At 33.1% G+C, this 14,442-nt stretch overlaps 1 protein-coding gene across 1 annotated transcript; it reads right to left on the bottom strand.

Moving 5' to 3' along the window:
- Window positions 1-3,876: 3,876 nt before the first annotated feature.
- LOC110909989 (2,3-bisphosphoglycerate-independent phosphoglycerate mutase) lies at window positions 3,877-11,138 on the bottom strand. Its single transcript, XM_022154711.2, has 9 exons — window positions 10,902-11,138; window positions 9,091-9,218; window positions 8,461-8,611; window positions 8,011-8,214; window positions 7,497-7,921; window positions 6,979-7,171; window positions 5,973-6,068; window positions 4,990-5,142; window positions 3,877-4,158 (listed from the first exon to the last, which is right to left on the bottom strand). The coding sequence occupies exons 1-9, from the start codon at window positions 11,061-11,063 to the stop codon at window positions 3,997-3,999; spliced, it is 1,674 nt and encodes a 557-aa protein (XP_022010403.1). The 5' UTR covers window positions 11,064-11,138; the 3' UTR covers window positions 3,877-3,996.
- Between the last annotated feature and the right edge of the window lie 3,304 nt (window positions 11,139-14,442).

The following is a 14,442-nucleotide window of genomic DNA, read 5'->3' as shown; positions in this document are numbered from 1 at the left end:
GCTCTGATACCACTTGAAGTGTCAAGTGCATATAAGAATCACAATATTCAACTGAATTCGATGCCTTCATTAAACAACTAGACGGCTTTAAATAGCCAAACCAATACAACGTTCAAAAACTAACAGACCTACAAAACAGGAAAGACTCAACTGAAATAGGAAAACTCAACAACCCAGCTGCCCACTACTCCATAACGTTAACTTCCTAAAGACTCGGACTTATTGACTAAAACAAAGACAAAACATAGAATAATAATAATAAAAACCATACGTAGATCCAATAAATTCATTTCTATCTTTATTACTATTAATTAATTTATCGTTTTAATATTTAATTATTTACTACTGTTCATTCACTTCGTTTTTTTAATATATAGGTTAATTATATAAAATAACATTCAACCATCATCATGTTGCAGTTAAAATATTTAATTACTATTTACCGCTTTTTACTACTAATAATAATGATTGATAAAAATGAAGGCAGGTAAAACACAATTTCATTGATCTACAGTCAACCCAAACACATCCTATAGAGACTATTGATTTGAACAGGCTTAACTAGGATTTAAGATTCATGCTTTAGTTCCGTCGGTGCGAGTTCAAATACATAACAATGTGACGTGTGTGGTTAGTAATGTTAAAGAAACCCGGCTTGGGGGCCATTCTGGTTTATAAACCGACCCATTTCACACAAAAAAAGGTTTGGACCTGATCCAACCCACCAGTTCGTAGGCTTATTCCCTGAAAGCGGTTTGGACCCGACCCAATTTGAAAAACATATCAAAAACCGGTTTTTACGTCCCTAACCGGTTTGAAGCCGACCCCAATCGATCAAATAGGCTCACACATTTTCTCACCTAAACCAGTTTATAACCCGAACTGGTTTTTTACAAACCTATTTTTTGTTCACCAATCTAGTTTAGTTTATAACCTGATCCGGCTTTTTTTTTAACTGGATTTGTACACCTTTAGGGTTGGTATAGGTTTGTGTTAGTTCTAATTGGTTGTTTTTGTCACAACCCCATTGCGACTAGGGATGGGTTTTTTTTTCTCAAATACCTGTACCCGTATCGATTTTAGGTATTCGATATATATGTATCGGTACCTAGTTATGTATTAAAAAATAACAATTTCTTCAAATTCCAAAAATATTCTAATACCATAATCATTAAGATAAAGTACCAAAATCTTTTTAAATTTCCAAAATGTCCCAAAAGGAAATTGTTTACACTTGAAATAAGAAAAGGTTCAAAAAGTAAAACAATATTAAAACTTCAAATTAAAAAGATAAATATGAAATAATTCAGAAAGAATTTATATGAAGCACAAGAATTGATATAATTGCATATTCGTTGTAGGTTTAATTAGAAGATGTCCTTTCCTTTATATTATCTCTTGAATGTTTTAAAATTTAAATATATATATATTTTTTTTAAATATAAAAGATTTGATTGAGATTTTTTATATATCTTGTTAGTATATTTTTTTAATATCAATATATACAGCTGTAAATATATAACATGTAACTAAATACGAGATGATTTCAAAAGATTAGGTCGTGGCATTTTTTACCTAGGAGGGAAAGGTGTGCTTCGCCCAGATTGGTCTCATAGGCGCCAAAAGTGATCGCCTTTGACAACTATCCTTACAAGCACTCTATTTGCAATCCAACATTCTTGTTAAAGGCTTCCGCTACTAAAAACCAACACCCAACGACTATATGTGGCAAGGCTTAGATCGAAATCTAAGGCGAGTTGAAAAACTAACTCCGTGACATTAAGCATGGTTTCGATATTGAGTTATGGTGTACTTTGAATTGATTCTCTTAAATTAAACAAACAAATATACCCATATGACCCACAAGAGACGAAGTATAACCAAGCCAGTCCATTCACCTTCAAGTAGGTTGAAACTGTCTTGTTGTCACCTCTAGCTCTTAAACATATTTTTTTTTATTAAATATGTGCAATCTGATTACATTTTGAATTAATTTCAACCCGTTTGCCATGCATGACCTCGTTAATCCAAATTCATAAGCAGTTATTAAAATAACCTACCCATTTGACCCGCTAGAGGCATAAGAATTGCCCGATTCAACTCGTTTACCTGTAAACGGGTTTAACATGTATCCTCATAGTTATACATGATTTCTAAAAAATAATTAAGGTTCTATGCATTTTGCGTGACATTCAACCCGCCACATCCATGATAACCATTTTCTTTAAAATACAAGTTAAACTTTTTTACCGTAAATGTCAAAATTGCCACCTCTAGACTTTTAACACGTGTTTGCCACCTCTAGCGTCTACCACCATTTGATTTGCAATGCACCTCCTAATGAAGATAAAAAAACAAAGAGCCATTGAAAATCAAATGGTGGTAGACGCTCTCGAAGAGATAACTGCCATTTACTTCGACGAAGAACGCAACGAGATTTATGCGGGTAATAATTGTGGTTTGTTCATGTTTGGTTTAGTTGAAGACCACAAGAGATATAACTGCCCTAAACTTCCGAGAATCTGATGTATGGTTACGTGTTAAAAAGCAGCTTAACCCACAAAAACTTGAATTTTTTCAACCGGGTTGGTTAGCTTCTTTAAAAATTGGAAAAATTACAAGTTTTGTCCTTTATCTTTATACCACTTTTCAGGCGGTATCCTTTTTAACGAATGTTGACAGACGGTGTCCTTTACTAGGTATTTTGTTGCAAGTTTAGTCCTTTACACCCAACCCAGTTAAAAAACCCTGTTAATTGTTGGGTGTAAATGACTAAACTTGCAACAAAATACCTAGGTAAAGGACTAAACTTGCAACAAAATACCTAGTAAAGGACACTGCCTGTCAATAATTAACAGGGTTTTTTAACTGGGTTGGGTGTAAAGGACTAAACTTGCAATAAAATACCTAGTAAAGGACACCGCCTATCAACATTCATTAAAAATGACACCGCTTGAAAAGTGGTATAAAAATAAAGGACAAAACTTGTAATTTTTCCTTAAAAATTTTAGGTGGAGATAGACCGTGAACAGCCGTTTTTTAGCTGGGGGATTGTGTGGCGTTTTGTACTAGCGTCGGTTATACAGGGAACTAATGATTGTAAAGATCATTCATTTAAAACAATAGATTTTCTTTAAAACCTTTTATAAATTACAAACTTCATTAAATAATTCGAACTTTAAAAAGATAAATTATTAATATAAATATTTTTGTTATTGAAAATAAATATTGGTGATGACAGGACAACTTTTTTTTTATGTTTTTAGCATTTATCACTGGAGTTTTTTTTGGATGTTTTAGCATTCTGAGGAGTAAAATGGTGCTTTTGAGTTTTGAGGAAGGATGTGTACGTGTTCTAGAGGTTAATCGCCCCGTCTTGCTCACGCATTGCAAGAAAACACAACGTAAAACACCCATGTTCGTAGAGGTTTATCGGCGTGTTCTAGAGGTTAATCGCCCCGTCTTGCTCACGCATTGCAAGAAAACACAACGTAAAACACCCATGTTCATAGAGGTTTATCGGCCTCTAGTGTTACGTGTGTGCTTGTGCTTTCAAATTTATATCAACCATTCGTTTTAGGCTATGTGGTATGGTGATGGCCCATCCTTGGAGGATGATCCGCCACGTAGGATGGGTGTGAGGATAGGACAAAGAGGATGAAACCAAGGAAATGGAGGGATGAGCTTAATATATAAGTTGTATGTATAGGTGTGTGAGAGAGGGGGAGGCCCGTCACAATCGTCCGGAGGGAGACGGGGAGGACGCCGCTGGGAGGGGGGGCGAAATGATGTTCCGGCCGGCGCCGATCCTGGACGGGGCGGGGACGAAACCCGTACCGCATAGCCTTACAACCACGAGTTTGCTAAAACATAAAGGACACTAAAACCCAAACAAATGTTTTCAGGAAAATTTAACAAAACATAGTCATATGTTTACTATTTCCGTCAAATTATTGGGTCAAACAAAAATAAAAACCACCTTTTTCATACTCATAATCAATCAACAACTTCAATAAGAGTCGTCTCATAATCTTCAGGTGCAACAAACCCATGCAGATTCATCACGGTTGCTGCTACGTTTGCTAGCCCACCACTTGGCACGTCCTTACGGAATTTCACACCCGCTGCTAACCCAGGCCCTCCAATTGCAATTGGCACCTGATTCAAATAATTGTCGGTTATACAATATTATTTATTTGCATTGTTTTTCGTTGCAAGTCCGAATAAACTGAAGAGAAATCACGAGATTAGTCGGCGATTTTTCTATAGTCGTGAATGACACTAAAAGTTTCATGTATCCATGTTACACTCGTGTATCATCATTATATCAGTGTATCATCATTATATCACGTATATTCCGTATAAATAAAAAACCGTACATCATGTTTAGCATTAGAACAGTTATGATGATACGCAAACATAAAGTAGATTAATGAGATTGTGAAACGATGGATATAAATATACTCACGAAATGATTATTCTCGTGATTTATTTAATGTTTAGCATTAGAAAAATTATGATGATACGCAAACATAAAGTAGATATATGAGATCATGAAACGATGTATATAAATATACAGTATACTCACGAAATCTCGTGATTTATTTAATGTGAATCGCCGTCTTGTTTTAGAGTAAATTACATTTTCATCCTTGGGGTATATAGAAGCTAACAGAAATCATCCCTAAACTTCAATAATTACAATGGAAGTCCCTACTTTCACTTTTTGTAACGATATCGGTCCCTCAAGTGTAAGCTGTTAGGAAGACCACGTCACATGCATAGCATGTGATATTAGTCTGGTTATCCCTAAATATTAATAATGCCTTTTTACAGGCATTCACTGGAGGGATCAAAACCGTAAGGAAACAGTGAAAGGGACCTCCGGTGTAATTACTGAATTGTTACTTACCAATAGCATCATATATAAATTAAATAGAGAAAAAGAGAATAATAAAATCAACAAAAAAGTAATAGTGAAACACGTACCGGCTGAAGAGTGTGTGACGTTAGGATCTGAACCTCACCATCCTTGAGAATAGGCTCACCCTTTTTATTTCTTTTAACCATGTCTTCCGCATTACCGTGATCAGCAGTAACCACATATATTCCACCCACTTGTTCTACTGCATCAATAATCATCTGTAACCATACAAAAATACAGTCAAAACTCAAAACGGGTCAAAAGTCCTAATACTTAAAAAATTTTACCAAAGTGGGTAGTACTATCTGGTACGTTCTGGGTTGGGTTGGCCCAAAGTCTTAATACTTAAAAAATTTTAACAAAGTCCTTATTTGCATGATTATGTCCTCAATTTTTATAAAATGCTTTTTTCACTAAAGTTAGGGTAAATTTGCGCATTTTGCATCATTTAAGTTTCAGCCAAATTTCAGGCGTTGTCCTTTAACGAACGAAATTATAACTGATGTCCTTTATGTTTTAATTCCTTTACAGCAGAGGTCCTTTATGTTTTAATTTCTTTACATCAGATGTCCTTTATTTTTGTGATCTTTTTAGGGAGAAAGGACACCGTCTATAAAGAAATTAGAACATAATAGACATCCGTTGTAATTTCGTTAGTTAAAGAACAATGCCTGAAATTTTGCTGAAATCTAAAAGGACGTAAAATGCAATTTACCCTTAAAGTTAAAAAAAAAAAATAGAGATTTAATCATGCAAAAAATAAGTAAAGGAACTTATGGGTGAATTTAGCCAAAAAAAAGGTTTTTTTTTTACATTTGCTCCAAGGTATGCGTGAATTTTAGTAAAACTTGTATGCATAAAATACAATTGGGGTGACATTCGACCAAATTTACCCTTTTAGCTAAACTGTTTGGCTTCACCCATTTGACTCATTCAAGATAAAAACATAACCCGATTTAACACATTCGTATTTAACATGCTGAAATTGCGTTCTCTTGTAGTAGCATGATACGATGGATAACAAATTTCAAGAATCGTATAATTTTACCTTAACAGCTTCATCAGCTGCTTTGCAGGCCACGACAGTAGCCTCAACGTCACCAGTATGCCCAACCATATCACCATTTGGTATGTTCACACGTACCTAAAAATCACATGGAATGGCTTAGTACGAATTAAATATTCAAATCAAACACCTTTGTTATGATGCTGTAAATGAATAAGATAGCTATTAATTTATTATCTGTTTTATTTAATAATTTTTTCAAATATCTGTCTATTTTAGAGCAAACCGCACGAAACAGAACTTTATGCCTTTTTTTTAATTTAGCAACCATGCTACATTTTATTACCCATCTTAGCACAGAATGACTTTTCTCATTTAGTTTATATGCATGTATCATGCAACATCTGATTTGACATAAAAAATATTTTTTAATGTGATTTTGTGAAAAAACTTGTAAATAAATTTATTATCTAATTTTCCAATAAGCATTTATTCAATATGTGCCATCTGATGTGGTGGATGCCATGGCATAAACCAGCTTAAAAGAAGCAATTCAACTTAACTTTAGAGGTAAAATCAGTTTGGATCTTAAAAGTGGCAATTAAAACTCTTATAAGTTGGTTTCTATTTTAGAGATAATTTATTGCTAAAAGTAAAGTACATGGTCCCCGTGGTTAGCCAAAATTTTGGATTTAGTCCATATCTTTTCAAAAGTACACGGATGGTCCCTATGGTTTGCACTTTATAACGTATTTAGCTCTCAACTTTTGCCAAAAGCAAAAGTTGGGGACTAAATGCGTTACAAAGTGCAAACCACAGGGACCCTCCATGTACTTTTGGCAAAAGTTGGGGACTTAATACATTACAAAGTACAAACCACAGGGACCAGCCGTGTACTTTTAGAAAGCTAGGGACTAAATCTAAAATTTTGGTTACCCACAGGGACCATACATGTACTTTACTCTATTGCTAAATTCGGGGACAAGTATAAAGTTTGTTACTATATTACACATATTGTATATACATTGTGAGGGTAAATATAGCTTACTTGGTCAAATCTTCCACTAAGGATGGCATCACGGGTTTTCTCACCAATCTCCAAAGCTTTCATTTTTGGTTGAACATTGAAGGTAATTCCACTATCACTTGGAATTTCAACATACTCTTCCAACTCGGCATTAAAATATCCAGAACGGTTTCCGTTCCAGAAAAATGTGACGTGACCGAATTTGACGGTTTCACTGTTGAACAAGTAAAATAAGTGTGGTCAAGTTCAGATTTATTCGAGATAACAAATAAACTAATGAATCACGGGCTATGGTTCGGTTACCCTTATCAGTCACTACCGTCAATTTATTTAAGTTATATTTAAGATTTATTTTTGTGTGGGTCCATATGGGCACCTAAGTATCAACTTAATGTGTCATATGTTACGAAACTTATGTCCCAACTCAATGATAAACTGACTTTAGGGCTTTATTAATTAAAAAAAATACAAGTTCAGCGACTTTTAACCCACTTAATCACCTCTAACCAGAATATTTTTTAAAAAAAAAACCCTCTCACCTGCAAGCAAATGTGCGGACCCCGTTATGTACCAAATACTCGCCAGATGTTCTTTCTATCAATGGAGGAGATACAAGGTAGTGACTTGGAAGCTTCAGCTCCCCATCGTACTGAAGCATACCGGCATACCGGATTTTTGGGACCCGCACTCGGTCAAACTTATCGAATTTCTCGTATTCAAGAGCTTGGGCAAGCATAGTCATACGGTCTGCACGGAAATTGAAAGTGACAACAGCGTCACCATCCACAATGGGACCCACAGACTTTCCGCTATCATCAACTATGACAAAAGGGGGCAGGTACTGGTCATTAGCACCAGGGGCCGATCTAAGTGTCTTGATAGCCTCAACAACATTCTTAAACTTGTGTGGGGCTTCACCAAGAACTTGAGCATCCCAACCACGTTTCACAACTTCCCAATCGTTCTATAAAAAATAATAAATAAGTAAATAAACAAACACATCAAGTGTCTATAATTTAACCAAGATATACATTTTAATCAGAATTCTATTACCTCATAACGATCCATGGTGACATACATGCGTCCACCACCAGAAGCCACCTGGGCGTCAATGCCTTTGCTTCGTAGATCTGAAAGTTCTGCCTCAAGTATTTCAGCGAAACCAACACTTGAACCATCTAAAACATCACGCCCATCAGTAAGCACGTGAACACGAATCCTCTTGGCGCCACGCTGGCTAGCTCCTTTGAGCAACAACTGCAACCCCATAATACACATGATTATCAAGCAATGAAAATCAAGTAAACTACTCGCACAAGAATACATTTATGGGTGTAAGTGAGCCGAGATACTCATGCTCGGCTGAATAGAAGCTCGACTTGAGTTAAATGATCCATGAGTGAGGCTCAAGCTTAACTTGAAGCTCGTTTAGCAAACGAGCTCGAGCCCAAACTTGAGCTAAATACACCCCTAACTTGCATTACATTGGCTGATTGTCTATACCTGTAACTGATCAAGGCGTGAATGCACACCCCCGTCACTCATCAATCCAATAAGGTGCAAGGTGTTTGTTGCAAAAGATTCCTTGATGTAATTAAATCCTTCATCTTCATATATTTTTCCAGATGCAAGAGCAAGATCCACGAGCTTTGCACTAAAAGAAAGAAAACATATCATTCATAAGTAAAGGCCAGCTGAATAGATTAGAGAATATTAAGTAAAATACAGTAGTAGGATGAAGATCCGAAAGTAAATAGCAAGTACTTTGACTTTGCTTGCTATTAATAATTTAATATTGAAGATACTCTTATCTTATTCTTCTGAACTTTTAACGTATCAGTATCAGAATTACGTGTTTGGAATTGCTTATTTAAACAGTTTATCTGTTTTTGTTTCTGGTAACATATAGGCATTTTTAAGGATTGAAATTCATTAAGCTGGTTAGTGATTATTAGCTTTTACTTATAGACATAGCAGGAGTTGAAATAAGCAATCTCAAACGCTAAACTATTTTGTTATGATTGAGTAACAGAGGAAAGCCTATGATATCCCGCTAATATCAGCTTAAATTAGAAGAAAATACAAAAAAAAAAAAAAAAACAATTAGGATCAAATGAAGGGAAGCAAGATCACCCTTGAGCATATATCCTTCCAGCACCAAGAGCATTATGTCCAACTTCACTGTTTCCCATGTCATCTTCAGTGGGAAGCCCAACAGCAGTACCATGAGCCCTCACCAATCTCCATTTATCAGGGGCACCCTGTAGCAAATAAGATATCACAGGTTATTCAACACATTTGATTACTAACGGATCAAAACATGTAAAAATAATTAATCGACAAGCTGCAACCAATCATTTTACGAGAAATTGACAGCTTCACAAATCAACAGATATGGATTATAAAAATACAGACACAGATGTATAGCAAGTAGAGTAGAACGTTCAGAACCATTGATATTATTTTTCGTCTCTAGAATCAATCCGACCACCTACTCTCTTATTCTATAACAATTAACTGTTCCAGATCGTGACGTAAGCTCCATCAAAGATTCGATATTACTATGATCATACAGATCTAAAAAAAAGACACGAACGGCTTCAAAAATCAACAGATACACATTAACGAATACATATATAGCAAGTAGAGATAAATTGACTAAAACACATACATACCCCATAAACCGCTAGTTCATAATCACTGATTTGATTCGAACTCACTCACTCAGTTACCTCTCATATTCTACAACGGTTAACTGTTTCAGATCGTAACCTAACCTCCATCAACAATATGTCAATATGATATTAATACGATTCATTATATCTAAAAATAACACACTAACAGCTTCAACACTCAACAAATACACATTAACGAACACATATACAGACATAGCAAGTATAGATAAACCGATTACGTTTTTTGAGAGCATCAACAGATACACATCAACAAACACAGATACAGATACATAGCTAGTAGAGATAAATCGGCTCCAAACACATATAAACCACATATTCAAAAAACTGATTTGATTCAAACGAACTCATTTAATTATTACACAACAATTAACTGTTTCAGATCATAACCTAATCTCCATCATCGATATGATATCAATTCAATTCAGTAGGTCTAAAACGAACAGATTAACGGCTTCAACAATCATCAGAAACAAATTAGCGAATACAGATACAGATAATATAGCAAGTAGAGTTAAATCGACTAAAAGCACACATAAACTACCAGTTCCACATCATTGATTCAATTCTAACTCACTCACTTATCTCTTTTATTCTACAACGATAACTGTTTCAGATCGTAACATAATCTCCATCAATGATTCGATATCAATTCGACTCACTGTATCTAAAACAAACAGATTAACCGCTTCAACAATCATCAAAAACAAATTAACGAATACAGACACAGATATATAGCATGTAGCGTTAAATCGACTAAAAACACACATAAACCCCTAGTTCAACATCACTCACTCGCTCACTTATCTCTCTTATTCAATAACAACTAACTGTTTCAGATTGTAACCTAATCTCGATCACCAATTCGATATCAATAGGACTCACTAGATCTAAAATGAACATATTAACCGCTTCAACAATCAACACACTCAAATTAACGAATACAGATACACAGCAAGTAGAGTTAAATCAACTAATAACACACATAAAGTACCAGATTAACTGCTTCAACAACATAAACTACCAGTTCAACATCACTGATTCGATTCGAACTCACTCACTTATCTCTCTTATTCAACAACAACTAACCGTTTCAAATCATAACCTAAACTAGTAATCTCCATCACCGATTCAATATCAACACAACTCATTAGATCTAACACAAACAGAATAACCGCATCAACAATAAACAGATACACAAATTAACAACCACACATACATATACACATCAAATAGAGATAAATCGATTACGTTTTTGAGAGAATCCATAGTCGGAGTCTCGGCAACATGAATGCAATTGTACTTATCAGGAGAAGCTTCACCCCAACCGTCTAGAACAATCATCGCCACCAGCTTTCCCTTCGGTAGCTTCGGATGATCGGCAAGTTTCCATGAGAATCCAGTGCTCCCCATAGCTGTAACCGTTTTTTGTTCTAGATCTCCGTTTGGGGGTTTGAAAATGATGCAGAAAGTAGGTTTGGATTCTGAACAGATGCTTGCTTATTTATAGTGGGAGTGAAGATATTTTTTATTGTTTCAGGTACGGGATAGTCCCTTGAGTATGGCACATGGTTAGGAATAGCCCATTGGTTTGGGATTTTACCATGAGTGAGAATTGGAATTTGGAAAAGATGAATAAAGTTAAAGTTAAAATAGTTAAAGTGGGTAGGATTTGATTAGGAATAAGTTCTTTCTTTTTTTATTAACCAACTAGGTTAAAACCCCGTGTATTACACGGGTTGAATACATATTGTTTTGTATATTAAATAGATAATAAAAAAAGTTATATCTTTAAAAACCGCGTGTATTGCATTACACGGGTTAAATAAACCTGTGTATTACATATATATTCGCTAAGATATGTTTAAAAAAAAACTAACATTGATGTGCTATTTATTTATTAAAACATGAAAGAATTAAGATGGATAAACTGTTAAGTAATATGATATCAAAAAGTTTGGAAAAAGATAATAGTGAACATGCTTTTAAAAATAAAAAAAAAACCTCCATATTAATATTTGGAAAAATACATTTTATTTGGTTTATCGGAAAATTTATTTATACGATTCAACATATATTAAACCAAAGATACTCATATCATATTTACCTTCATATTAATTTTGATAATATTACCTTTGAAAATTATTTCTTGATAAAAGGAAGATGGGAACATATTTTTAGAATATAATATTTGAAAAAAAAATCACATTTTTTATTTTAAACGTAAATTTTAAATTTATACTTATCATATTCATTTAATTTTCAAATTAATTAGAGATAAATGAGAATAAATACATTTTAGGAGGGAAAACTTTAATTTTATAATTATCTTTTAATTAATATTATTATTAATTATCTATAAAAAATTGATAGCTTCAATGAATGACATGTGTCCTATAATTGTTTTCTTTTATTATATAGTATAGATCCGGTAGTAATGACTACAATATGAGTTGTTATATGTTGATATGTCGTTTGTTAGTCTCGCTCTAAAGTGAGGGTTGGGTATAAAAAACAATATATCGCAAAATATAACATAATGCCGAGCAATATAACACAGTGCCAAGGAAAAAAGATACAATGAATCGCAAAAAAAATAATTACGAAAATAAAAAATAACACAATGTCAATGACACTAGAATCCAAAAACGAAAACCTAGAAAGTTTGATGGAATGTGATGACTATTACAAGTGTGACGAGTGAAATATGATAGAATGTGATGAAATGAGGTGTCAACTAATGATTGAGTGATAGTGTGAGGAATGATGGAGTGTGATGATCACCCCTTTCACCCTGAGTTAAAAAGAAAAAGTAAAGTCTTAAACGACAAAAAGAAAATACCATATGCGTATCCTTTTTAACGGACGGTGCTAAAAGATCCGGTAAAAAAAGGGTACAATTTTCATGTTTAAATTGCTTATATACTAGTTTGCAAGTTTTGCCCTTAAACTAAGATAGTTACAAAAGATACCCTTTGTTTGATAAGCTTTTTAACACCTTATTTTATTGACCTAAAATTATCTATTAACTTTTTTGAATTGTCAATTCTATTCTTACAACTAAATTAAATATGTAACTGAAAGAATTTTTTTCCCTATTTTCCCTCTCAAAGTTCTTTCTTCTTCATTTATTTTTTAGATTATTTATTTACCAAAAGTATAAAAATTGATTTCACTTATTTTTTTTATTAAGCTATTTACTTTTAATATTTACTATTGTTATGTTTCAAACAAATCTATCTGACTTATAATAAAAGACTCCAAATAATACCACATGTCATTCCCTCCTTCAACCTCATAAATTTTATTTATAATTATTTAATAAATTTCTTTTAATATTAACATTAATAACTAATGTAAAGATATAGATATTATTTATTTTTATCCTTATCTTTATCTAAAACTAATAAATAACTTCAATTTTTCAATTTAGACCCTTTGCTTTTTTTACTTTTAACCCAAAGTTTTCATCTTTTGCAATTTAACCCCAACTTTTTTTTCCGTTTCGTTCTAAATTTTGTATTAGTCCACCATACTTATCATCTTTCCCAAGTTTTTCGTTTCGTTCTGAATTTTGTGAGTTAATGCACCGCAACGTGCGTGTGGGGTTCAACATTTTTTCGTATATTTTTTCTTGTTTGATTGGTCCGTCGCAACAAATCTATTTTTCTCTGTTTAACAAGTTTGACTAACGCGTGGGCTCATGGATTGACTTAGTTACTTTTTTATGTTTTACGTTTCGGTTTAACTTCTCTACAACGAGCGTTCGTGATTCAAAGATTTTACGTCTTCTTTTCGCTCGGTGTTATTTTTTCGTTTTTATCTAATTTGTTCTTACGAGCTTTTCCGGTGTTGGTGGTCGCTGACAGTGGTATAGCATTGGTACTACTTGACACAGTTTTACAACAACCGCTGTAACGCGGGGCTTAATACTGGTACTATATAATAAAAGAAACCTGTTTTGGGACACTTGTCATTCTCTCATTTAATTGATTAAAAATATTAGTAATACTAATAATAATAATAATATTTAATCTAATCTAATACAAATAATAATAATAATAATATTTAATCTAATATAATACAAATTTTTATTATTAATTCAATAACCTATTGTTAAACTAAAACTTCAATAAAATCTTAAATCCTAGCTAAACAAGTTTCGAAATTCATAATAATATTAATATGTTAGACTAAATATATTATTGATATATATAAAATATATTTTTGATATATATAACTAAAATTATTATAAATAATATTAATAATAGGTTTAGAATCAAATACAAAGATTCAAAAAATAAGAAGTCGTACAAAGGGTATCAAATAGACTCTGATTGATCTCATTCAACCGACATTAGAGCCGTCTTATCGAACTCTACGATATTAATTAATATGTACGAGTTGATGGGTTACATTTATATTAACTCATTAAACACTAAAAAGAAGCAACCTAACTATGCATACGCTGTAATGTAAGCTTTGGGTGTATTTCAAAAAAAATGCAAATTTTCCTTTTCAACCCTAAAGTTTTAATATTTGACAATTTAAATTTAAATTTTTAATTTTTGCTTCCTTTTTAACCCTAAAGTTTTAATCTTTAACAATTTACCCTAAAGTTTTATTCTTTGACAATTTAAGTTTAAAATTTTTAATAATTCTTTCCTTTTTAACCCAAAAGTTTTAATCTTTGACAATTTAAGTTTAACGTTTTAATCTTTGGTAATTTAACCCCTTTGATTAATTTGATTTTTTACTTTTAATTCAAAAGTTTCCATCTTTTGCGATCTTA

Source organism: Helianthus annuus, chromosome 15 (genome assembly GCF_002127325.2).
Source record: "Helianthus annuus cultivar XRQ/B chromosome 15, HanXRQr2.0-SUNRISE, whole genome shotgun sequence".
Classification (NCBI taxonomy): domain Eukaryota; kingdom Viridiplantae; phylum Streptophyta; class Magnoliopsida; order Asterales; family Asteraceae; genus Helianthus; species Helianthus annuus.
Note: the sequence above shows the minus strand (reverse complement) of the source record. Positions and strands in the feature narration are given on the sequence as shown.

Coding starts and splice junctions, on each gene's coding strand:
- LOC110909989 (XM_022154711.2), bottom strand. CDS start 11,063: ATGGGGAGCACTGGATTCTCATGGAAACTTGCCGATCATCCGAAGCTA. Junction 8,612..9,090: donor GGAAGGATATATGCTCAAGG/GTGATCTTGCTT, acceptor TCTTTCTTTTAG/TGCAAAGCTCGTGGATCTTG. Junction 4,159..4,989: donor CGTCACACACTCTTCAGCCG/GTACGTGTTTCA, acceptor TATTTGAATCAG/GTGCCAATTGCAATTGGAGG.